The following is a 27,380-nucleotide window of genomic DNA, read 5'->3' as shown; positions in this document are numbered from 1 at the left end:
TATGGTTGCAGACTGGACCTGGCATAACTTCCCTCTGAGAGGCTCCACACAGCAGCAGATTGAAACAAGCTGAAACCACAACCAAACATTAGGCAGAGCTCAAGGAAACTTGTGGAAGAGTTGGGGGAAAAGACAGACATGAAGACTGAAGAAGACACCCTCTAACTAGACAGGACTCCTAGTAGAGTGAAGAGAACACCAACTCACCCAGAGAATCTTCAACCCAAAATTTACCTGCCTACAAGATGTGCAGGGATAAAGATAGAGCAGAGATTGAGGGAATGTCCAACCAATGTCTGGCCCAACCTTAGACCTACCTCATGGAAGACAGCCAACCCCTGACACTATTAACAACACTCTGCTGTCCTTGAACACAGGTGCCTAGAATAGCTGTGCTCTGAGAGGCTATTCCCAACAGCAGATCCAAACAAGTGCTGAAACTCACAGCCAAACATTGTGGAAACGTGGGGAGATGGATACAAGGACCTGGAAGTGACAGGCGCTCCACAAGAAGACCAGCAGAGCCAAATAACCAGGGCCCAGAGAGGCTTGCAGAGACTGAAGCACCAACAAAGGACCATACATAAACTGGAACAAGGCCCTCTACATAGATATAGCAGATGAGCAGCTCAGTCTTCATGTGTGTCCCCTAGTAAGGGGAGTAGGGGCTGTTTCTGACATGGACTTGGTTACCTGCTTTTTGATCACTCTCCCCTGATGGGGCTGCCTCTCCAGGCCACAGGGGAAGAGGATGTGCTCAGTCCTGATGTGACTTGATGATCTGGGTTGGGTAGATTGGGGGTTCCCCCTTTTCTGAGGAATAGGGGAGGAGGAGGAGGGATGAGGGAAGGAGGGCAGGACTGGTAGGGGATGAGGGAGGGAGCTAAGGACTGGTAGGGGATGAGGGAGGGAGCTATGGTTGGGATGTAAAGTGAATAAGTAAATAAATTAATAAATGCTGAGACTCACAGCCATACTTTGGGGTGGAGCACAGGGAATCTTATGGACGAGTTGGGGGTTAGAAGGACCTGGAGAACATAGGAGCTCCACAAGGAGACCAATGGAGTCAACAAATCTGGGCCGGGGTAGGGGATGCTACAGAGACTAATGCATCAACCAAGGATCAACCATGGTGAGGACCTAGACCCTCTGCTCAGATGTAGTAGATAGGCAGTAAAGTCTCTTTGTGGGTCCCATAATATGGGGAGTAGGGACTGCCTCTGACATAGACTCAGTGCCCACTCACGGATCACTGCCCCCTGGCATGGTGGCCTTGCCAGGCCACAGAGAAAGAGGATGCAGGCAGTCCAGATGAGATTTGACAGGCTGAGGTAAGATGGTAGGGAGGGAGGACTCCCCCTTTCTGAGGACTAGGGAAGGGGGAGGGGTAATAAGGAAGGGAGGTTGGGCTCAGGAGGCAATGAGGGAGGGGCTACAACTGGGATGTAAAGTGAACAAATTAAAATTTTAAAAAGAAAAGAAGTCAAATATGCATTATAAAATGAGAAAGTTTCCCCTTCCCCAAAGTTCCTTGCTCACCTGTACAAATAGGGAAAGAAAGGGACTCTGTTGTGTCCATCAACCCTCTATTAGTCGGGAAGAAATAAGGAACAAACAATAATCCAACCAACAAGGAAACAACCAACAAAAGTATGATAATCGCAAGCATTTCTCAATAATAAATGTAAATGGTCTGAAATCATCAGGAAAGATGTGCAGACTGGCTGACTGGGTTTAAAAACAACAACAACAAAAAACCTAGATCCAACTATCTGTTGTTTCCAAGAGACAGAGCTCTCTGATAAGGAAACTTCCTGGCTGAGAGTCCAAAGACAGAAAGCAATCTTCAAGTGAATAGTAGCTGAAAAGCAGGTTAAATAGCTATTCTGACATCTGACAAAACAGACTTCAAACCAAAATGAGTCACAAGAGATTAAGACCACCACTCCATACTAAGGAGGTGAACAGTTCACCAAGAACTTATAACAATTGTAAATGCATGTGCACCAAATATTAGCATGCCCGCTTTCATAAAGCAAACACGAATAATGGATGTGAACATGTCAGATTGGTCCTGGTATGATGCTAGTGATTTGCATATGCTGCTTTCATTTTCAAATCAGCTGTCCAAACTAAAGACAAGCAAAGAAAACTTAGAGTTACATTATACCAAAAGGCATAACAACAGTATTTCATCCAGCACAAATGGAGCATTCTTCTCAGTATGCCCTGGAGCTTTTCCTATAGCAAACCGTATTCTATGTCCAAACCACATCTTACCAAACACAGAGAATCAAAACAGTCCTTCATTTCTAATGGCTTTCCCCCTGTTTATCCCTTAAACCCAAACCCAACTAGAACCAGCCAGAAGCCATATGTGTAAAGGAGCTTGGCTCTGCTCAACCCCAGCACTTGGATGATGATTGACATAAGCTGCCATGTGTGCCTGACTCTCAGGTATAAGTGACTGTTTTAGGAGTGGTCCTATAATACAGTAGACACTCGAAATTCAAAGAGACTCTGTTCCAGGATGCTGTCTGGCCTGCATCTGATGCTTGGCCTTGTTGCAGGGGTCTTATGAGGGGGTCCAGCTGGCATATAGATGAGGGTAAGGCAGATGTGATCAGTACTCATGCTCTGAGTGAGTACTGTTGACTGACTGAATTGACCCCAGAGCTTCCCTCCTCTGGCCTTGCTGTTATGTGAGGAGACAGCCAGGCTTGTGCCACTGTTAGCTGAGTCTCTGCTTTGTGGAAAGGAACCATAGTGAACTAAGAGAGAAGACGTTCTTCTTATATGCACAGGCCATTCTTTTACTTGGCTTTAACTTTGTCACCTCTTCTCATCACGAAGATTTTGCTCCTATTGTCTATTCTATGAAATCACACCCGCACTCTACATCTTCTATATCTTTCTGTGTGATTCTGTTCAGTGTATGAAAATAACATCATATTTCCCACAGGTGAACAACGTCACTGAGCTGTCCCTTGTCTTTTCCTTTAGTCTTCACTCTTTCTTGCTTCTTGGCCAGTCAAACTCCTTCAAACAAGTGTCCATTTACACTGCCTTTACAACCGCACCCCTCCCCCCTCCTTTTTTGATTTTTTCGAGTTAGGGTTTCTCTGCGTAGCCTTGGCTGTCTTGGACTCACTTTGTAGACCAGGCTGGCCTCGAACTCACAGTGAGCCACCTGTCTCTGCCTGCCCTAGTATTAGAATTAAAGGTGTGTGTCACCACACCCTGTTCATATTCCCCTTTTCAAGAGACATAAAATTGATCTATACCACTGGAGATTCAGAGGTAGAGAGTATTTCATTCACAGCTAGACTTTACGGATTCAAAGGAGCCAATGCACCCTCTCTCTTCCTGTTTCTACATCTTGGTGCTGTGTCTTTGCTGGCCCCATTTTTTCCCAGAGGAAATAAGCTGTCTTCACACAAAGAGGATGTGACCTGCTTATACACTCAATAGTGTGACAATTCATTTTTCAGGCACAATTGGAAAAGAACTTTCCTTGGCATCTTAGCTCACATAATCTCTCTTGGACCAATCTTTACAGTCAAGAAGATGGGCTATCATCATTAACTGCACACAAGTCTTTCTCTACAGTTGACTCTTCTAGCCATGAACGCCATGATTCATTGCCACGGGTTATTATGAGACTGGAGTCAGAGAGCGACAGTTCCAGGAACAGGCCAGTTGCAGTCCACTATGTGGGTACACAGCACAATTATAATGCTATGCCTACGTGCATACATACACACTGTCTTACTTTTCTATTGCTGTGATGAGACACCATGACCAAGGCAACACATAGTAGAAAGCGTTTACAATTCTAGAGAGTGAGTCCATGAGCATCACATCAGAGATCATGGCATCAGGCAGGCATGGTACTGAAGCAGGAAATGAAAGATTACAGCCTGATCCACAAGCAGAAGGCAGATACTGGAAATGGTGGGGCCTTTTGAAGCCTCAAAGTGGCATACCTCCTCCTACAAGGCCACAGCTTCTAACCTTTTGTAAATAGTTTTATAACTGGGGAGTATTAATAGATAGAAGCCATACTTATTCAAACCACCACACAGACATACAAATACTCCTACACACATATGTGCATGTGTGCATACATACATATCCATCATACATATATGCACTGCCCGAAGGAGCCACAACAAAATCATAGCAACTTACTTCATCAAGCTTCACAATCAAATCTCCAAGCTACTTTCACTCCCCACGGAGTCACAGTCACACAAGAAACCACATGATATGGCATTGCAAAATCAAATTCAAAATATGCCATGCACTTCAGCAAAGTGTGACACTAAGTTCCAGCCTCATCAACGCTATTGGCTTCCCTAGATCACTTCCATTGTGGTTTAGAGACTGAAAGCAAACTGGCCTTAATGAGTTGGCTCATTTCGCTGGGAAGTAGAGGCACTCCCGGACTGAGTCTTATAGTAGATTTTGAGAGCGTACTCACTCTACTGTCATTGGCTTCCAGCCACTCTTCTTTCTCTCCCTTCCTGCCCATCCTTCTCTTTCACTTCTCCATTTTTTTCCTTGCACATGCACATACGTATCACTATGGGAAAAAAAATCCCAGTTCTTGGGAAGAGAGCAGCCAAAGCCTGTTAAATCTCTCTTTCAGTCTGGCTTCTGTCCTCCTCCTCTGTTCTCCTGGTACTTGCTCTGTCTCGTTTCTCTCTAACATTCTCACTTCAGAGAATGCAGTTGCACCTTTCTGGTCCTCATACTCAACTTCACAGTAAAACATTTGACATGTGAGAACTCCATGCCAATTTTAAACACTCTCCTCTCTCTGCCTCCAGGACACTCTCTGGACTTCCCCTGTTGCTTTGGCTGTTTTTTTCTGGTCTTCCAATCTTCTGATTGTAGAAATCTAAGGGCTTGGTCTTGGGCCCTGCTCTCTTTTGTGCACAGACATGCAGTGATCTCTCAGTAATCACGTTGACATTCATGGTTTAAACACTAATTACATGTTAACGACTGAATATTTGTTTATATTCAACCATTCAATTTTCACCCATACATATACATACACATTGAGAAGTTTTCTTAGTATGTTAGCTGATTATAGATTAGACATGTTAGAATTTCTGAGCTCAAAGTGACCCTACTTATAATCAGTCAGTACCTATTCCTCTCTCAGTAAATGGAGTTGAAGCCATTTACGACTGGACATTCGTCTAGCCATCAAGTGCATTTGTTGAAACAACCTTGTTAAATAATGTAAGGTTAGGGGTTCATTTATCTCTTCTTGTCTGTGTTCCTAGAAGTTCTGCTCCTATATATAGGGTTTCAGCAAGTAATTTTATAAACTAGATTTTTACAAATTTGCTCAAAACCAAACTCTAATCAAGCTTTCCAGAGCTCATTCTACAGAGGAAAAAACTTTGAAAACAAAGGCTACCCATGTGCTAAGTGCTTGTCTAGATCATTATTACAGAATATGAAACTCTGAAGCAACAAATAAGAGATGCCAATACCTTAATGCCTTAATAATCCTCATCCCACCTGTGGAGGGAAGGAATCTGATGCCTAAGACCCATTTTGACTTACAATGCTGACTTGATTTAGTTTATGACTTACATTTAAAGAAACAACAAATGCCTCATCCTTCCCCAAGTCTTAGACCGTTGAAAACAGATGTTTAGATTTGTTAATGTTTTTGCCTTTAACTGGTTATTTCCAGGCACTTCTGTGTTCATGTACTTTTAAAATAGTACTTCAGGGAGCAGTTGAGAGCTAGGGTTATCACTGCATTAAGCTGCCAGGGCTCTTGTAAAGAGAACCACACCCTGGGTGCTGTGAACAACAGGAATCTGTTGTCTCCTGGTGGTAGTGGCTGCAGGTTGTATCTGGGTGTTAGCTGTATCGATTCTTCCTGTGGTCTATGAGGAAGCATTGATTCTGTTTCTCTTCCCTCCCTGCTGGTGGTATTTTGGCAATTTCTGGTGCTCTTTAGCTGGTAGAATAACCCCCTTGGTGTCTGCCTTCATCATAGCTTTCTCCCACATGAATACCTACATCTACCACTTGCACACACATATGGGATCCCATCACTGTAGATGAAAAGCTTGCTCACTCCACTAAAGGGCAGCCAAATCTCAGCTAGTTATGTCAACAGTGAGCCAACTTTCAAGTACAGTCATGTTCTCAGCTACACAGAGTTAAGATGCCAATGAATTAATTTTTGGGAGACAAATTCAACTCGTAGCACACCCAAATTATCTGAGAGAGGAAACCCCTGGACAACACAGGAAAACTTAAGGCCTGGGTAAAAATGTAGAAAAATCTTCACCTGAAGGCTAATTAATACCTGAAATTTAGAGGTCCAGGCACAGAGACAAAATTTGCATTTACTGTGTATATATGTGCATGTATGTAAGCACATGTTTGTGCACAGACATGTAGATAACACTAGAGAGAAGTGAAGAGATGTTGGAAAAGGTGAGACAATTACTCATCAACTTGTCTATGAGGGTCAGTGCTTGAGTGCAAAACTTAAGAATCAGTAATGTCAAGTTGTAAGGCATAATTAAAACCAACCAACTAACCAGAAACAGAGCTGTTCTTGCTAAGCAGAAAGTGCCCAATACACAAACTTGAATGTACTAGAAATATTCTTCCTGTAAATCTTACTTCAACTCACAGAGTTCTTCCCTTGGGCAAACAAAAAATAATAATAATTCTTTAAAATCCTCTGTTGAGAAATGGATATGCTCTACTTTGTAACTCCACACTGTAAAGCAGCAACTTTTGTAGGCTATGCCTTGCCTTCAGAGACTCCATTTAGAGACAGAACTTAACTCTGTTTTGGAAATAGAGGATGGCTCTGTACCATGGTGGACATACAAACAGCACTATTTGTCTGGCATCACCCTCAAGGCACAGAATGATACATAACTTAACCTTAAAAGCAGGAAAGTCATATTCTATAAATTTATCAAAGAAAATTCAGACTATGAGAGCATATGAACACACTAAAGTTATGTAGGGAAAGTTAGGCCAGCTAAATTGTCAGACACAGCAGATGAAAGAGTATGGCCCCCATAAAGAAGAGGAACCAAGCTGGTGACAACCCAACTGACCAATCTCTGACCACCCCATGAAAACAGTTAGCTCACTTCAGACGCTGCCACTGACATGGTTTATTCAAATCACCATCCATCTACCCACCCACTTATCTGTCTGGACCTGCCATTCAGTTGTCTGCTCATCTGGACTTCGATCTGCCCTTTGCCTTTACAGTGTTTTCTCTACACCATGCTTCTGCAGCTCAGCTCTGATCCTGTAGTCCATTTCTTAGGTAGCATGGTAAATCTTCAGACTGGGCTTGTCATCCTATCCCTGATGAGACTGTCTTTGCAGGGATCTATGAGCTTGTGCCTCTTAGGCTTCTATGAAACTCATTGAACTATGCTGTAGCCTCTTTAATCCCCTGGCAACCATCCTGTAACATGGATAGATGAGTGATAGATGATGATGGATGGGTGAATAGATAGACAGATAGGTAGATAGTAATGGTAGTAGATAGATGATAGATGGATGGATAGATGGATAGATGGATAGATGATAGTATATAGGTGATAGATGGCAGATCAGGAGATAGATGATAGATAGATAGATAGATAGATAGATAGATAGATAGATAGATAAGGTTACTTTGTGCTATGTAATGGCTGACCTGGAAGTTAATATTAGCAATTAAGTTGGAATAAGTAATCTGTTTGTCTTGCCCTGGAATATCAAGGAAATTAGGAGCATTTGTCATATTGCTGACAATGTGAACTCCATACCCTCTGAACTTGTTATTCAATAGATTCCGACATTGTCAATAACACAAACATATATATGTATGTATGTATGTATGCTTGAATATTCCTCAAGATATCATCCATCTGGCAGCCTTATGAAACTTCAAGGCATTGGAGCGAACACTCTGTTCATGACTCAGAAACTTCCTGTTCCCAAGCCTAGACCCCACAAGTGAACTGGCTGCATATTCACTGCAGGGACCCTGAGCCCATTGCTAGGACATAGAAAGTTGCTCCAAGCTGGACACGTTTTCAAAGCAAATTCATGGAGCATAATACAGACACTCTCTGTGTTGACAGGGCTCACAGAGATGCCTCCCTGCTCTCCTGACTGGGGAAAATGTATTTTTATATATTGCTATCACCCCACCTTCCCAACTGCTCTAAAGTCCCTATTTGTCAACTTGTGGGATTAAAAAAAATTATATAATTTCAGAAAAGTCCCCTGAAGATAAGAAATTTAGAGTGGCCCTGTTTGAATGAAGGAGGCAACTGTCCCAGATGAGTTGCAAAGCAAGAAGTGGCTGTTTCCACTGGGATGGACTTACCATTCAACTCACGGGCCTGTGAAACCCTAAAGAAAAGCGAACAATCAAGATGAGGACTGACTAAAAAAAGATGAGGAATGAGGTGGAGAAGACTCTGTACTCTCAGATTTAGGCTGACAAAGCCCTTTCTGTGACCAAGAGAAGCAAGGAGAGCATATGTTCAAGACAAGACAAAGCAGTGACAGGACAGAGTCTGTGGGGGTTGTTTCTTTGTTGTTGGGTACCAGACATAAACACAGACACAAGTAGTAAGGCACTGGAGCGATAGGAACACATCCCAAGTTGGATGACGTTGGACAGACAATATGGAACATGTAAAGTCCCGGGACCTGAAATAAAAGTTCAGACCTGATCAATTATTTCTCCCTTAGCATGACTAGGCAAGGGGTTTTCTGTTGTTCATTTATCTTATGGTGTGTGTGTGTGTGTGTGTGTGACTTTGTATATATGCTTTCAGGAGTTTCTTAATTGGCACCTGTACATTATACAGATACACTTGTACATTATATAACCAGAAGTCAGTTATTTTCAACAAGTGACCCTGACTCTTCAGGGGTGCACCAGAATAGGAAACATTCCATGGAGGTGATTTTCCATGAACGCCCTCCCCTACCACCATAGCAACCAAGCCGCTGGCACACCTTGAGCTAAGTCAGCACAGTTCTGACTTCCTCTTGCCTCACACAACTCTGAAAAAAGCACAATTCATCTCTGACTTGAAAATGCTTCCATCAGTATCAACAATGCAGTAGCCACTCAGGGCATGTCTGAGTGGGCCAGGGTTGTGAAAATATGCCTCAGAAGCCGAAGACAGGCAGTGGGAGAAGAGAATTCTCTGAAGAAGAAGGACAAAACAGCCTCTAGGAAACTTAGATGCACGAACACTAGTGGGAAGAAGAGCAGCTTGAAAAAGCCGTCTCCCAGTGCGGGCGGTTCTTTTAGGGTGCACAATGAATAGGGGCATTTTCATTTCATTGCTTCTCTCCTACTCACCGAGGGAATGTTTCTTGTCCCAGGATATGGTGACCAGGAGCTCATGTTTATTAGCAAGGAAGGGATTCAATTCCTTCTTTAAGGGTCCTACTTGGGATTATATGACGTATCAGCAAAACCTACTTGAATTTACTATTAATATAAACTGATTTTAATCATGGGTCATGTTCAAAATGGACTCACCAGGTTCTATTTATATTTGTGTGTGTGTGTGTGTGTGTGTGTGTGTGTGTGTGTGTGTGTGTGTGTGTGTAGCAATAATTATAAAAGAAAAAGAGATCATGAATTTGAGAGGGAGTGACCTGGGTACATGGGAGAGATTGAGGAAAGGCCATGGGAAGGCCTGTGGGAACAAAAGAGAAGGATGGGAAATTGTGTAAGTACATTTCAAATTACATATAAAATCTGAGGACTTTTAGTATTCTAAGTAGAGTGAGGACCATAAAGATATTTTGTTATATAGGTTTTCTCTACTGGTGTTTTCTATACTAAGAGTGAAATTATTTTTAAAGTATTTCCATTGGTTCACTTAAAAAAATAAATCCCACATACACTAACACAGTAACATATTTTAATTAAATCCATCTCTTACAGCTAGGCATGGTAGCATGTGTAGGAGGAACGAGACATGCCTTGAGCAGGAATAAGGCCCGCCTGGCAACACACATGCCCAGGGTCCTTGGAAGCTCCTTTTAAAAGCCAGCCCTAGTCTGCTGTTTGTCATTATGATTCCATTTCAATAACCTCAAGTGACCAGCATTTGTAAGCAGTGAACCATCCCATGGTTAGTAAATAGGATCACGATACAGAAAACACATCGTCATCCAAATTTTTCTTCCTGAAACTCTGGGCATATAATGAGTATATAAGTAAAAAAGCTAAGAATGGGCTTAAGGTACCATGTAACTTCAAAGGCTGAAATTTCTCAGATCTAAATATGCCAAGTCACAAGCTCATAGCATGAGTTAAATAATAAGCCTCCAAGGAGCCTTCCTTGGGAAACACAAAATCTTTGACATGTAAAAATTCAAATATTAGACAGCAGACCTCAGACCACAGGCATCTGCAACCAGGAGACCAGACTTAAACCTCATTTCTGCTTCATTAATCACTAAACATAACTGGTCAGTATTTCTTGTCTCTGCTTTCTCCTCATTATCACTATCTTAGAGCCTAACCATTTTAAAACTAGACTTTTACAAGTACCCATACACTAATCTGTCCTCAGGAGCCTCCAGTTTGACTCTTGAATACAAATCTGAATTTGCCCCACCCCATTTCTCACACTTTCCCATTGACCTCTGTTGCCTGCATCACAACACCAGATGTTGTGATTGAAAGAAAAAGCTCATGTTCTTTTCTTTTGGAGGAAATGGTGTCTAAAAGATCTGGGGAAATTTCTTGAGGCCCTTTGAGTCAGGAGAAAGGGTGATTAAAGCTCACAGGGACAAAGCAGAGAACATCCTAACAAGGCCATAGGGAGGGAGTGTACTAAATCCAACTCCGAGGAAGATGCTCTTTTTCTTCAAGAGAACATTGAAGGTATTGCAAACGGCGTGACTGCACAGTTCAGAGCACTTGTTGTTCTTGCAGAAGACCCCAGTTTGTTTACCAGCAACCACATGGTGGTTCAGAACCATCTGTAACTCTAGTTCTAGGAGATCTGATGTCCTCTTGTGATTTCTGTGAGCACCAGGCACACACAAGGTACACTTACATACATGCAGACAAAACACTCAAACACGTAAAACACTAAAACCATAAGAAAAGTAAAGAAAATGCTAAGGATAGTTTTCAGGGAGTCATATAAGACAAACTAGGAGAAACAAGCATGAGGTGCGTTAAGGAACATGAACTGTGACAGCAAAGGGGTACTAAATGGGGGCTGTAAGATGTGGGGTGTTGACAGGGACAATACTGGGAAGTCACTAAAGCAGATAATGAAGTCAGGAGTCCTGAAGAAGTCAGGCCACAGAAAGGGTGGCCTGAAATGGGTAATAATAGTGGAAACAGGAAAAAAAGGCAAACCCAAGAACTATTTGGAAGGCATAACTAATAGTAATGTGAACCAGCTGTGTTCCAGGTCTAGTCTGGCCAACTGCTCTCTTTGTTCAACTGTCAGTGGCTATGATTACCTACAGGAGACCTGAACAAGGTTGGGACCACTAACTTTCTTTCATGGCAGAGGAGCAGAGGAGCATCTCATAAATCTATATTCCTTCTAAAAGATGGGTAGACAGTTAGCAGTCATTTTCTGGGAGGAATGGGCTTACAAGGCCCCCTTTAATTGTAAAATCTAACAACCTTCCTTCTACCAGATATTAATCTTCATTTCATTACTGGGTTGTTGGGCATAAGCTGGACAATATAAGGGCAAAATTCAGGTCTGGAGGCATGGAGTTGGGGCACGACAGCTACAGCTCCTGAAGGAATAGGATTAACACTGCCTCACACAAATGGGATAGGTGCTGCAGTAGCAGAGAATTCCTGCCAGAGTGGTTACTATAAACAACCCAGGCATTAGCTCTGAATCCTTCTTGTGTACAGACCACTCACCACTCTCCTATGAGTCCTTGCCATTGAGCTATGATCCACCATGAGTCTCTCGCCAGGACGAAAGATGTTGACCCTGTGCTTCTGATCTCTGAAACTAGGAACTAAACAAACCTCTTCTTACATAAAGCACCCACCCTCAGGTATTTTATTCTAATAGAGGGAGAAGTAACTTTCTATTTTACTTGCAAATATTAAGAAAGATGAGTTTACCTTTTCTGAGGAAACCTTATAAAGAAAAGATACCAAGTGGTATCTGTATGTATCAACAAAGCCGTGAGTCTGAGGAGACATGGCCTTTTGCTTTTCCTTGTATAGGAAAATCTCATTAATTAGCACCCAGTCAGCTATTTAAAACTGACCTCAGTTTGATCTTGACATTTACAAGCAAAAGGAAGTCTTTAGTTATGTAACAGGCTAGCAGTCCACTCAGCCAGCCTGTAACAACATCAGAAGCCAGTCTGTCATTGTGCCTGAGTCCATTCAAAACAAAAAATCTCTTCAGGGACTTGAATTTTTGCCAGCACATTGTCCAGTTTATACCCAACAATCCTATTGCAGAGCGAATATTGACATGTGCTTAGCCATGAGGGGCTAGGTTTTATGATTAAAAAGGCACCTATGGCTCTAAAATCAATCCGGACTTTGACTAAGACAAACCCAAAGAGGCTCCCTATGATGAGACTTCCTAGTGGCAGAGAAACCTATTCCAAACTAAACTGACTGCGTGTGCTGCTGTGGCACTAAAAGTAGACTTCAAACTCAATCAGAAAACAGAAACTCATTCATAAAACCTCCTGCTTTTGTCCTGGCGTGTGGAGCACCATTTCTGAGCATTTCCAGAATGAATACTCCTACCTAGCTGGCACCTCTTACTTCAAAATCACTGCAGCTGCATATGAGCTAGGGCTATTCTATTTGGGGCAATCTCGACACATGTCAAAGTGTTCTTGGCCACTCAGCACATATCTCACTGTCGAAAACGTTGCTAGAGGTCAACATTCCTTCACTACCTGAATAACATATACATCTAATACTAAGGTTTAAGAGAGGAAAATAACGGGAAGTAGAGCCTTTGATATGGAATGCTTAATTACTTAATGGCTATCAGAGTCAAATATGGCAGGCTAATCCTTTAGGTTTCTGTTTCTTTCTTGTCTAAGCTAAATAGTAACAGAAATATAAATGCCTGGAGAATCGAGGCTAAGTATAAGACAAGCTGATAAAGCTCCCAAGAGAAAGTTAAGTGCAGGATCCTCCCTGTTCTGCTACTGTGCTGTGATCTATTTTCTTCCACCCACCGCTGCCTCTTGAGATGCGTTTCATTGTCTCTTGCACACTCCTGCCAACGGAGTTTTGAAAGAAATGTCCTGTCTACTTTGGAAACCCAAAGTTAAACCCAACAATACTCTAATAGAGTAAAATGGCCTTAGCTCTCATTGTTTACTTTCTAACATTGGGGGAGTGGGAGAGAGAGAGAGAGAGAAGAGAGAAGAGAGAAGAGAAAGAGACAGACGGAGAGAGAGAGACAGAGAGAGACAGAGGGAGACAGAGAGACAGAGAGAAAGATAGAGAGAGAGCGGGGGGGGGGGGAGAAAGACAGAGACAGAGACAGACAGGCAGGCAGACAGACAGACAGACAAAGAGAGAGCGACAGTCATAGAAAGATAAAGATAGAGACAGAAACAGAAACAGAGATGTACATAAATAGACACAGAGAACATGCACACACACACACACACACACACACACACACACACAGAGAGAGAGAGAGAGAGAGAGAGAGAGAGAGAGAGAGAGAGAGAGATAGACAGACAGACAGACAGAGAGACAGAGAGAGACAGACAGAGGGGGGGTGGCTAAAGTCTCATTTTCTCAAGGATAAGAGCTCACCGGTTAATTCAGCACAGAGGCTTCCCAGACAGGACTGCCCCTCAAGGCTTTCTTTAAAGTGGTTCAGCAAATTACCAAGACCACTGGAAACTCTGCATTTTCAGTGCTTATGTGTCAGTGCCAGGGTCCTCCCACATGAATGTCTTTTTTGAGTGAGAGAATTTGCCAGTCCGTTCAATGCTGTGTCTCCACTTTTCAGCACAGTGCTCAGTAAATATTTGTGAAATGGAGTGCTACACAGAACAACAAACAGAAAGCCTAAAGTGAGCAAACATGCAAAGCTGGTTAACTAAATTTGCCATGATCTTGACTTTAACAACTTTCAAAGCCATTAGTTGCTCACACTGGGATTTTGAAAAAAAAAGAGAGAGAGAAAAAGTCAGCGTGAGTTCACAGGGGAAAAGGATTTAGAGGGAGCAGAAGAGACACTGGATTTCTTTTTCCTTTTACCATCTTGCCTCTTAGACTATGCTTAACTTCCTTATTCACTCCAAGAAAGCACACACTATATTTTCTTTCCTTGAACTAAAGACTGCAGATAATCTGTCTTTACCTGTTCATTTTTGCATGACTCCAGCAAGTTGAGTATCTTAGCATTCAGATCATGTCACTATCTGCTAACTTGAGACATCTCTCTGTTGTGCTCATGGTTCCTTGGACCACTGGAGTACAAGCTTCCCAGGACAATTCTCTATGTCTTCTCTATGCTTAGAAGGTACCCGGTGCCTAATCTATCTTTGTAGTGTACTGCTATTGTGTCAGGCCCTTGGACCGAAACAGCAGAGAGAAAATGTCATTTGTCTTAGTCTGAGATACCATAGCATATCTCAGATGTGTCTCTTCTGCATCAAGTGCCCCAAGAGCATAAGTGTCTTCCCAATTTGATAACTAGGATTTCCACAGACCAGTGTGCTGAATGTCACACAGGTAAAGCCCAAGGGACAGCATTCAGACTCCAAGCATTAACTGATAGATCTAGGGCAACTAATGTTTCTGTCAAAGGTGTCACAGTGATTCAGAGGTGAAGGAATTCTTTCTTCAACAGGCACTGCTGGGAACGCTGTATCTTTCTTCATAAGGCCAAGCCCTCTGTGCACCACTGTGGTCAATGGGTTGGATAAGGAGGCATATACTGCTATTTCTACTAGATGTTCCCTTTTTTAATGAAAAAAGTTTCCCCACTTGTGGTGGTGACAATAGGTCCAACTAGTTACTTGTATTCCTCATCTCTAATGCAAACATAAGGATTGACAGAAGTCTCCAGAAAAGCCGTTCCTGCCTTGCACTTGTCTCTTCTTGTGCTGCCTGACATGTGGATAGACAACACAGCTGCAGGGCCTCTTGTCCTTGAGGATGGACACAACATTTGTGAACGCAAAAGAGACAAAGCTCCGGCCTCTGGGTGCCTACCACCACACTTACTTTATGCCAGGAAATGTCAACCTCTGCCTTTCTCCTGTTGTCTCTTTAGTGCACTCAAACCAAATCCTAAGTGACACTGCTTCTCCGCCCAGCTGTGGGGTGTGGGATAAAGGGAAGAAACCCTTCTCGAGGTCTGGGTTAACAGCCATGTTGAAGCTATATGGGGTCTTGATAGAAGGGTAACTAACTTATTAAGCCCTTCGCCGGATCTGGTAAATTGGAAACCTGGAGGAAGGCTCTGCCAATCTGTCTCCTCAACAAGCCCTTAAGGTTAGAAACCGCAGTTAAGGAATCAAGATTAATTCTTCCTGTTCACTGTTGCAGGGCAGAGAAGAGTCTTCCCGATGCCATTGGCTTATGCCTGTGCACTCTTAAGACCTGTGAAGGTTGTCTTCCGCAACAGAGCCTTCCCATGAAGTTGTGAAGAGCAATCGGTAGCCGTGGTAATGGCCTATGATGTCTTTTATTTTGGTTTTAGGGTTCATGGGACCCCTTTGATCAACAACTCAACAGGACTGATGCATGCATAAATTCACAGAGACAGTGGCAGCATGCATAGGACCCTCACAGGTTCAAGCTAGCTGGGGTTCCAGTGCTGAAATGGGGACATGAAGCCAGGATCTCACCACTAACCAATATGCTAGTTGAAGGTGACTCCAGCTAGAAAAGGGAAAGAGAGTTTTCTTCAATGGAGCATCACTGTGTATATAAACTACATTCCAGGAGTAGTTGGCCAATAAAACACTAATTCCCTGGTGTTTTGTGTGTGTGTGTGAGTGTGTGTGTGTGTGTGTGTGTGTGTGTGTGTGTGTGTGTGTGTGTGTGTGTAGAGTGGTTAGGGCATTAAAGGGTGGCATTGTCTTGATATATATATATCTTTTGTCTTACTATTTTTTATTTGTTTTGATTTCAGGTTTTTATTTTTGTTTTTGAGAGAGAGGAAGAAGGGCTGGAGAGATGGCTCAGGGGTTTAAGAGCACTGTCTGCTCTTTCAGAGGTCCTGGGTTCAATTCCCAGCAGCCACATGGTGTCTCACAACCATCTATGATGAAATCTAACACCCTCCTCTGGCCTGCAGGTTTACAGGCAGGCAGATCACTGTATACATAATAAATATATCAACCTAAGAGAGAGGGGGGACAGGGAGAATGACTTGGGGGCGGGAGGAGATGAAGAGAATCTGGGAGGGGAAAACAAGATCAAATATACTTCATGAAAAAAACCTTTAAAACATTTTTAAAAAGTAAAAGAAGTTCAAGAGCCAATGAAGCATATTTGAGTTCCAACAGCAGATTTGCTATTTCCTGATTATATGACATTAGGGAAATGAGGATGTTTCTGAGTCCTGTTGCCCTCACTAGTAAGTGGGGGTTATAATAACAGTGTCCCTTACAGCACTACTGAGTCTATCTACTAAAATAGCTATAGAGCTACGCTCTGCATGTGTCATACTTGAGGTACTCACAACGAGAACTTAGCTCCTTAGGCCAGCAAGATGGCTCAGGAGGTGACTGTGCTTACAGCCTATGATCTCCTGTGTTCCATCCCTGGGACATACTTAGTGGGAGCAGAGACATAACATCTGCAAGTGTGTGGACCAACACACACACACACACACACACACACACACACACGCTAAACAAACAAATATAATTATAAAAAAAGAAAAGACGCTGCCCTCATTCACTGACTAGCATTTACAGTGCACTGCAGAGAGCTTGTCATATTTCTTAGGTGTAGCATGTGAGCTTAGGAGACTCTGGGGGAGAAAGTAAAATGCTTTTCTTTGTATATAACATAACTGCCAGAAAAATTGCAGGGTGGCAGTATATGAATGTCCTGTTCCTAGCTTCATTTGGGGCCTTATGATATGTCCATGTCATCAGTAAAAGGAATAATTATGTCCATCTGGGATTTAAAGTCTGCTAAGAGTACAAAGAAACATGCTCATTCTATTTTCCCCCAAATTAAGAGATGAAAGTAACATGGTTTTTTTTCCACCAGGTTTTGCTGTTTTACATTTCTTCTAGAATAAGCCTTTCTTTATCAGCCCCCCTTCTGTGTTTTGTCCATGCCTCATCTCTACTGGACAGAAACAATAGCTGGAAGAAGGTGAGGTGTCCACCTGACTTCCTGTGGGCTAACCCTTGCATGGAGTCGTCAGATCCCTCCCACAGCCAGTGTGTACAGCACACTTAACAACTCCAACTCCCATTTTACAAGTGATAGTACGTAAAAGTCATCTAAAACTAATTCTGATTTCAACTAGTTATTACTAGATTTGATTAAAATTATCTTTTCAAAGGTAAGGTTAGACTAGAAAGCAAAACTCTCAGGGTTAAACTCTTTGGGAGCTGTTTGTATTTGATTGATCTGTTTCAACAGCAGTAGCAGCAGTAGCCAAATGTAATAAAATGCTTAACTTAGTTAAAACTGTAATATTGTAAACCCTTGTTCTGTGTTTTGTACATCAGTCTTTCCTTTGCTCACACCGTTGCCAGTTTCCAGCTAAATTCTCTTCAACATACAAGTCTGAAGTGTCAAGAACTATGTTAGGACAGTAACTCAGACTCCAAGACTTAATGTTACTGTGCAGCTCACCCTGAGCCATAAGAGGGAGTACCCACTTCCCTGCTTTACCTGTCCACTGATTCTGCTTTCTGTGACCTACTTGGGAACGTGGCTTCTATTTCTTTTTTCCCCATGCAGCTCCCTAGCCTCTTACTATGGTAGAAACAAAAAGTTTGGATGAAACCCAATATTCATTTTAGATACGTAATTTCCTAAATGCTAAAAATCTACATCTAATTCTTGGTGTTATATCAAGGGATTCTTCCAATTAAGAACTTATTAGGAGTCATTTGTGTCAGGTCAAAATAATGTTATGAATAAATTGAATCTCATTCAATTTAATAAAAAAAAAAAATCAGAGCTGGGAATGTTGAGACACACTGTTAGTCCCAGGATCTAGGAGACCGAGGCAGGAGGATTCCCATGAATATGGATATGTAGTGAGCTTGAGGCAAGTTGGGCTACATAGCAACAACCTGTCTCCAAGAGTAGGAGGTTGGGGAGAAGTTTGTAATAAAAAGTGTTTGGTTATAAAATAAACATACATCTTAGTGCAGGGAATTCTCCCTTAGTTATGCATTCAAAACTTCTCTGAAGTTCTTGGGGAGGAGCTTGCAACATTCTTTCATGTCCATCATTACTTGTATATAATTCATGATTTTGCTGTTGTTTGAGGTTTGTTTTAAGGAAACAAGTGTTGACGAGGTGTGGATCTGTGATGGACACTTTCCCAAAGGGGCACCACAGTTTCTCTGACCGACAAAAGTCCTGAGAAAACCCCAGAATCTATCACGTGTAGTCATTGCACAATAATCAGCCCCCAGATGGCACATTGGTGTTGCAGGTTGAAAAGAAAAGGAACGCTGCTGTTTAGCTTCCTTTGCATGTCAATTATACTTCTTCTCCTAACATGCACGCTTCTCCTTCTAAGTCCCTCAACCTTTCCTGTAAGCCTTAAATGTATAAGTACCTGTGTTAATCTAAGAGACTCAATAAAATAGAGTCGACAGCAAACAGTACACTGGCTGTTGTTGTTTTGTTAGGCTTTTTTTTTTTTTTTTTTTAGATGTAGTATTATTAGGAAATGGTTCAGACTCTGGTTGAGAGTTTCTAATACCCACATCCATTGGGCCTAAAATCAAGGCCTAGCCACGTACAGAGAACGCCTGCTATGCAATGTCCGGGCTATCAGCATAGGCCCAGCACCACTTATGACCTGCTTTGCTTAATTCTAGAAAACCCAAGAAGGAAGTCATTATCTGAAGACCTCTTTTCAGAGTAAAATTTCCTGGAATGATTGAAGAAAATCTGTGTGGTTCTGCTAGGTTTTCATTCACCTCCGAGATTATCTGTTTATAATGCAGAAATGCATTGCTTACTCAGGGAAACCACTTGCTTAAGGAAAGCCAACTGAACTCCCAGAGAGCTTGGAGTGAATGAAAACCAAATGAAATACAAATGTGAATTTTAAAAAAAGCTTTTTTTTTTTCTGTCAGTAAACTTTTGGTTTTTTATTTTTTATTTAATTAATTTATTCGATTACATCTCAATTGTTATCCCATCCCTTGTATCCTCCCATTCTTCCCTCCTTCCCGCTTTTACCCTATTCCCCTGCCCTAGGTCTGTGACAGAGGGGGACCTCCTCCCCCACTAAATGATCATAGGCTATCAAGTCTTGTCTTGGTAGCATGCTTATTTTTTTCTGAGTGCCACCAGGCCTCCCCACCACCGAGAAGTGTTCAAATATGGGGCACCAGAGTTCATGTCTGAGTCAGTCCCCACTCTCCACTCAACTGTGGAGAATGTCCTGTCCATTGGCTAGATCTGAGAAGGGATTAGATGTTTACTGCAAGTATTGTCCTTGCTTGGTGCAGTAGTTTGAGCAGAACCCCTGGGCCCAGATCTACCCGTCATGATGTTCTTATAAAAAAAAAAAAAAAAAAGCTTTAAACGAAGTATTGTTAGGATGAAAATGGAGGGGTGTATGTTTGTGTGTGTGTGTGTGTGTGTGTGTGTGTGTATGTGTGTGTGTTCATGTATGTGTGTGTACACTTGTGTAGGGTCAATGGGACAGAGGTAAAGGCATTTACACTTGCTCTCTGCAGCCCAAGCAACAGATTATTTCCAGTCCCAGTGACAGGTATTACCTGTTCTAACAGAGCTTTCGCCTTCTCTTCTGCTTCCTTCAAGCAAATTTCCAAGTGCTCCAGTTGCTCCAAAGTAAACTGTGTCTGTCTAGTGTCTGGAAATCCTCCCTTCAAACCAAAAATTAAGAATCAAGTTTTAGTTTTGGTTTTGTTTTGGGGTGGGAGGCGGGGGTGCGATGTTTTTGTTTCTTTGGTAGAAATGGTTTCCTCAGCACTTTCTGAACAACTTTCTGAACTCAGAATAAGTTCAGTTCATGGAGTCGCACTAATCTTTTCTTACTCTTTACAAAATAGCAGATTCTTATAGAAACAACTCACTCTACAGGGAAGGCAAAGGATACAGGGCAAAGAACAACTCCAGAAAGTGAGAATAAAATGGCCCATGTTAGAATTTGGTTAATTTGCAACTTTTGTTCTTCATGAGGTTAGGATCAAAGTTTCACATCCTGATGGAAGGTGTTGCCTCCACACTATGTGTTCAACACTCAACTTTCAGGAAGGTCATTTGAATTCAGAGGTACATGAGCCCTTGGACCTTCATTTGTCTGTCTAGAAAGACACTTGAGCAAAGACAGCTGCTGTTAAGAATGGCATCACTTTCCCCACAGCCTAGCAAATAAGACTCAAGCCAGAAGACAAAATTATTCTAAAGTTACTTTCTATGGATGCAGGATGTGTAGAGTGTGACACAGAATAAATAAAGACTGAGCACTGAACCTTGAGAATTGTCCTAACCATTCATTGTGCACCTAATGTGGCAGCCACTATTCACTGGCTAATTTGAAACTGTAACTACAGAAAGGTTCTAGTGAGCACAAGCTTCATGACTTCCCTGGTTGCATGTCTTCGTATGTATTGTATTTCTTGCTGAGTGAGGCTCCTGCTGGACAGCTGTTTCTGATCAACCATACAGAGAGTAAACTGTGGTCCAATACACACTCAAGATCTCAGCTTTTGCTTTTCCCTCTGGTTAATGACACCATCAGTTTAACACGCGCACATTTCCTGGTGATACGATAGCACCATCTGGTGGTAGATGGAACCAGCCATTTCAAATAAAACCTTCATTCTGTTTGTATGCAGAATCCTGGGGCTAGGCCACTGGCCTAGTAAAATCGAGGAACCACCATAGGATGAAAGAGCATTTTCTTTGTGTTACAGTGTTTTCTATAAATGACCGTTAAGCTGTATTGAAACTGCAACAATGTGGTTGTCTAAGTAAAACCTAAAAAGATGACAATACTGATTGTCATGCCAAAGTGGATGAGGGATTCTCACAACAACAGATTTGGCTTCTAGACCAAACCCTGTCCTGCACAGCGGCATAGCTCCCTCCAAAGTTTGTCTGTAGGAGATGAACATCTCAGGCCTAGAACAGTGACAGCACAGGCAGTGTGGAGTGAGAGAGTCCTCCCTACACCAAGGTCATTTTGTAATTTTAAGAGTGGGTTCACAGCTGGTCAAAATACAGAGAACACCTGACTGTGTGATACTCAGGCCCAGCTGATGCATTTTACAAGACACCTGCTATACCTAAGTCTCAGGAAACATCATGGAAGAGGGGGTAGAAAAATTGGAACAGCCAGAGGGCTCAGCTAGTGTTTTCTATAAACACCAGGGAAGCAAGACGTAAAAATGACAACACTAACAGCCATGCCAGAATGATGAGGGATTCTCGAAGGATTTCATTCATAGAAGAGCTATAGGCAATCAACAGCTGCTGTGAGAAGGAGAGCCAGCTGTCTTCAAGGACAAGCCATACTCTGCCCCTACCATAGATTTGCCAATCCCGTGAGGTCAGCCCTAAACACATATGAGCAACACTAAGTGACCTCAGTAGGATGCATTTATAAATGTACTCACATATGTGTGTAACAGTGGCATGTTTTTAATGGGTTTAAATGTTCTCAAAAAAGCAGCCTCAAAACCAGTTCTTGAATATTCATACTTAGACATAAATACATGCTGTACAACATTTTATGCAGATAGGGAAAATTATCAGGAGGTCAAACTATTCCACACACACACACACACACAAATATGTGAAGCCTGCTCTTACCAGGAAGGGCCTTCTTGCCTGGAGTTTGAGCTCAAGAGAAAAGTTTTAAAACCTGTGTCAAGATCAGCTAATCCGTGTCTTAGTCCTTCTTCTCCAAACACCCCAAACTTCCCCAGCTAAGAAATTCAACCACGTAAGACAGAAGCTCTGAAATGTCAAAACTAAGCAGAACCGTTTCTGAAGGCCAAGTAGCAAAAGGCTTCCGTGCAGACAAGTTGAGGAACTTGTCAATATGGCCCAGAATTCAGCACACTCTCAACAAACTATAAAATGCAGGGTCTGTGTCTTGCGCATGCGCCCAGGCAAGAGCTGCCCTTCTGCACTTCTTAAGCACCCCAAATGCTCCGTTCACTGACTTTCAAGAAAAAGCTCAGACAAAGGCAAGCTCTTCTTGGTAAGAAGCAACTTCATAAACTAAATGAAAAAAACTAAAAATAAACTAAAAAAAAAAAAAGATAATTTGGCTGGAGGGGCACCCTGAGTTTCGGAAGACACAAAAAGGTAAAAATGCAGCCAGCACATTGTCCATTTTGTAGGACAGGGAGACAGAAAAGCAGAGATGGGACTTAAGTCATGAGTTGAAGCCCTTGTAGACACTGTGTATTTGTGTTACTCATAGAAACAAACACTCTTGATTGTTAAAGGATTGTCAGGCAAATTACACTATCAATTTGTTGACAAGAGTGCAGTAAGGGGGAACACTTGAACATTACCTAGGAACGTGAATTCATCCGGACACCATGAGCATCAGCATAGTGTGTCTTCAAGGAAACGACTAGAACTATCATTCCATGCATGTATACCACTCTTGGGTATTCTACCCGAAGGAGTCCAACACACCGTAAAGATGCCTGCACGTCCATATTTATTGCAATGATGTTCACCACAGCCAAGCTGTGGAATCAGCCTAGATGCCCACTGATGAATGAATGGATGAAGAAATGTGACATATATACACAGTGGAGTTTTATTTAGCCATGAAGAAGAATTAAATGCCATCAACAGGAAAATGGGTGGTATGGGAGGTCATTTTGTTAAATCATGTAAGTCAGTCTCACAAAGTGCAGCATGTTTTCTCTCATGTGTGGAGGAAAGAGGGGAGATTTGAACGTAAAGGGGACATTTAGGGATGTGAAAGGGGCAAGGGAAGGCTGGAGGGAGAATAAAAAAAGGGTGATAGAGGAGATGAATGGGATGAAAGGATATTATAAGGAAGCAAAGAAATGACAGTGAAAAAAGGGGAGATGGTTACATGAAGTCACAAAATGCAAACATGCAGATGATAATATTGTATTTAACTAAGATGGTATCATTTCTCAAAGGATAAATTCCAATAACTCAACAATTTCTATTTTTAATTTTAGGTCCCTTAAATGTTTCTACATATATGTCAAGTGAATCTAAATACATGTATTTAAGATGATCAAACTAAAATCCTAGTAAATAATCTTAATCATCGCACATATACTTTGATTACAGTAAAGATGACAAACAATTATATAGGTGAACATGTATTTGAAATGGTAGTTTATTAATGGAACAAACATACAAAACAGAAGTATAGACTTGTTTTGGCTTGAAGAACTTTCTCACTTGAGAGTTTAGAGGAAAATTATACCGTTCTCTGTTTTTTCCCCTAATTTTTCTAATCTATCCCAGTATGTTCTCTGGGTCCTTTCACTGGTTGTTAGTGCATTCATGTATGTGTTCTCAGATGACTTAATTCATTTGTGTCAGCCATTAAACAACTTTAGACCTTGAGAGTTGGCTCAAGGTCGCTGCTGGATATGGCTTGATGCTCTTCTCCTAGTCTGGCTTGTGTGTGCAGAGGTCACACAGGACTTTGCCAAACCCTTAATTGAAGCCAAATAAATAACTGCTGACTGATCGGAGGCTCAACTGCTCAAAGAAGATGGTTGTATCAAAACGACTGTCCTTCATGCTGTGCCTTGACAATGGCTTCTTTGAGCAATACTTTCCTTCCTGTGGCACTGACAGAGTTCACAACCACAGAAAGTTGTGTTTGCCAGGGCCAGGCAAGAGACAGAAGCAGCAGAGGACAAGGTTACGGCCATGGGTTTAGGTGATGGTAGGGCCATTACAAAGATCAAGCTTTAATTAAACAAAGCAGGTAACCATGTCAACAGATGACACATTCAATCAATATTAATAATTTCATTAAGCCAACTTAAAAGGAATAGTTCGGTATTAAAGCCTTCTAGTTGATTGAAAAAAATTAAAAGAGTGTTCTCACAGGTACACTTTTGTGACAGCAAGTGAACAAACAAGAGTGGCGGAAATTTTAGTCAGGTATGGAATTAAGCTAGTTAGTGCAACCAATACGTGCATGTGTACTCTTTTAAAAGAAAGGTTGATAAAAAGAAAGTGTCCATAGATTCTACCATTATAGAAGGGGATATTGATACGGGTCAGTTTTAGAGACAGTGTCTCTAAAATTTGAGACTTCTAACAAGCCAGATGTCCTTCAGGGCCCCTGCTAGGAGGCCTAGTCACTTCATCCATATTGGAGGTTCTTTCAGCAAAATTTGTACTGGCTGAGTTTCCTGTCTGGGATCTTGACTCTCTCTGTTCTTTTTTTCCTTGCTTGGTAGACACCCATGGGCTTCTATGTCTTCACTGGTCTGTCGTCTGCTCAGATTCCCTGCAGATACAGGTCTGTCTCTGCTAACATCTCCCCCCTAACTTATCCCCATTACAGACACTTTTATATCACCATTCTTTCACTCTCATCTTTCATGATCAGAATTCACTCACAGTGGAAATTTCATCCCTGTATCCAGGGAAACCAAATTTGTCTTTGCTGGGGTTATCTTATAACCGCCCAATCACGTATTGAAGTTCAAATCATGAACAAACCGCAGCTGGAGAGCAGCAGGAAGTGTCTATCAACATGACTGAGCACGAAGGGGTGGGGCAGGGGTGGGGTGGGTGAGCAGCTGGGAGGGCAGTGTCTAGGGAGTGCTCTGCTCCTCCTCAGCTGGGAGGTCCTGTTCCCTCTCTGACTTGACTGTGTGACTTGACATGTCTGTGGCTGAATTTTCATATTTCAATTAAGAATGTTATTTCTGAGCATTGGCTATTCCAAAGGAGTGAGGAAAATGAAGTGAAGGGAGTGTTTAGAGGTGTGGGCATTGTTAAAGTCATCCCTAGAGGGCTGTCAGGCAAGTTTTGATATTCAGGCAGCCTTAGCCTTATCTTAACCTGTAAAGGGTAATGGAGGAAGGAAGTGGTGAGCACACAGACGAATCTAGACAGAAAGCTGGAAGTGAGGGGGTACAGTCTCCACCCCTGTTGTGACAGTGGCACAGATGGTCTGACCTTGTCGGCTCAAGTGTCTTTACATTCCTGACTGCCTCCCTTGTCCCTCTGACCATTTCCTCATTTGGTAAGGAGCCACAGGACTAGAGAGCCTGAGCGACGGATGCAGAGAAAATGGCTTTCCTGGAAAATAGTATTGGGGAGGAACCTGAGGAAAGGGACGGGGGCAGGGTGGAAAGACCCAGATAAATGGGAAGCATTGACTCAGAAGGATTTAATTCCACTCCTGCTTCTCTCAGGCTAGCCTGGGGGCCCAGGCTTGTGACAATAGTGTCAGCTGTCAGCAACAAAAGGACAGGAGCAAAGAAGAGACTTGGCTATGATGCCTAACCTCTTCCTTGTAGAGGCGGCTCTTTTATTCTGAGATTATAATCTCTCTCTCTCTCCTTTGTTTCCCCTGCCCCTTTCCATGAATGGCATCTTTCACCTTTAACAAAATTAAAATGTGATATATCGGAACTGCTCCTGGACCGGTTCAAAGTGGATCTGTATCATCCTTCAAGACATCTGTCTGATAGAGTGTGCAGGATTCTTGGTTTCTCATAAACCAAACCAATCCTATTTCTAAAGGCTAGCCTTTGCTCCTGTGTCCAGTTTGACTGTGTTTCCAGTCTACATCTTCCCTAATAGAGGAGAGTGGTGTGACAAGGGACTTGTGGGCTCACATTTCAGTTTAGCAGAAGATTGCTGCCATGGAAGTTGATGCCATTTGGTAGTTTCACACATGACGTTTACATAATGGCCTACACCAAATTTTTGACATGTTCATTCTTACTAAGCCAATTCAGTTTAAAACGCTTACTCAGGCCTTCAAACTCTTGTTGTGAAAGTCAAGCAGAAAAAAGAAGATGCAATAAAAGGTATAAAAGAAAAGATTTAAAAAAAAAAAAAAAAACCTGAGGGCTGGAAAGATGGCCCAGAGGTTAAAAGCACTGTCTGCTCTTCCAGAGGTCCTGAGTTCAATTCCCAGCAACCACATGGTGGCTCATAACCATCTATAATGTGATCTGATGCCCTCTTCTGGCCTGCAGGTGTACATGCTGGTAGAGCACTGTACATATAATAATAAAGAAAAAATGTTTAAAAAATCTGAATAGTCCTCTTTGGGAGGGAGAAAATTTGGGCATATTATTCAACAATTCCTTCTCACCCTAATTATCACTATTTGAGGAAATAAACATACCTATAGAAAGGGTAATCATCAGGTTACAATATAGATGAGGCAATACAGCTGTGCTGTCTAAAATGACTGTGGTTTTCCAGTTAGCTTTACTATATACATTTCCTGCTATATTCTGTATTGTAACAGTGCTCAGAATGGTGACCAATGTTTTTCTGCCAATGATGGTTAGAGTATAAATACAAAAACATTTTAAAATGTTCAAAAAGGTGAACTGCAGTGGTAAGAGCTTCCGTACTCCAGCGATGCCATTCCCAAACCTAGCAGGGAAATCCTTAGTTGAACTTGGTGTATAATGAAAAAGTTCTCCCCACGAGCATGGCTTCTGCACAGACTCTTTTTAAGGAAGATCAGAAGCAGAAATGGGTTATGCACTCTTTTCTATCAGATAAAAGCTCGACAATAATTTCCATAGCACATTCCAGACTGATAAGGCGGGCAGGGGACAGGTACTTCAGCTTTTTTCTTTCCCCTCCTGTAAATTTCCACTTCTTTTTAAATCTCCCAGTCAACTACTTCTAAGAGGCAGGCAGAACACTACCCGGAAGGACAGCACACACCTCTGTAGCTACTCAGTGAAGCTTACTTCCCTCACCTGTGAAATTAGGCTGGAGTATCCATTCACACTTAGCTCAGTGTGGCTGTCTGCCGTGCTGCTTTGTCTCTTCATATTTGTAGAGTTTCTCATCTCACTAATTTTAGGTCTCTAGAGTAGAAATTAAGAACTCTCGGCTTTCCCTTGGCAGCCAAGGTGTAGGCAGGCAGGTGACTTGGTCTCCACAAGTCAGCCACATCATCTTGAGATTCCAGTGTGGGTGGGATGATGTGTGAAGA

General features: G+C 42.2%; 1 protein-coding gene across 1 annotated transcript in view; it reads right to left on the bottom strand.

Moving 5' to 3' along the window:
* Ccdc192 (coiled-coil domain containing 192) overlaps window positions 1-27,380 on the bottom strand; it is a 198,431-nt gene that overhangs the window by 145,074 nt on the left and 25,977 nt on the right. Inside the window, exon 3 of the mRNA XM_051163366.1 lies at window positions 19,969-20,076. Coding sequence (XP_051019323.1) covers window positions 19,969-20,076 — 108 coding nt within the window. The remainder of the gene's footprint in view (window positions 1-19,968; window positions 20,077-27,380) is intronic.

Source organism: Acomys russatus, chromosome 20, assembly GCF_903995435.1.
Source record: "Acomys russatus chromosome 20, mAcoRus1.1, whole genome shotgun sequence".
Taxonomy (NCBI): domain Eukaryota; kingdom Metazoa; phylum Chordata; class Mammalia; order Rodentia; family Muridae; genus Acomys; species Acomys russatus.
The sequence above is the reverse complement of the archived record's forward strand: the minus strand, read 5'-3'. Positions and strand labels throughout refer to the sequence as shown.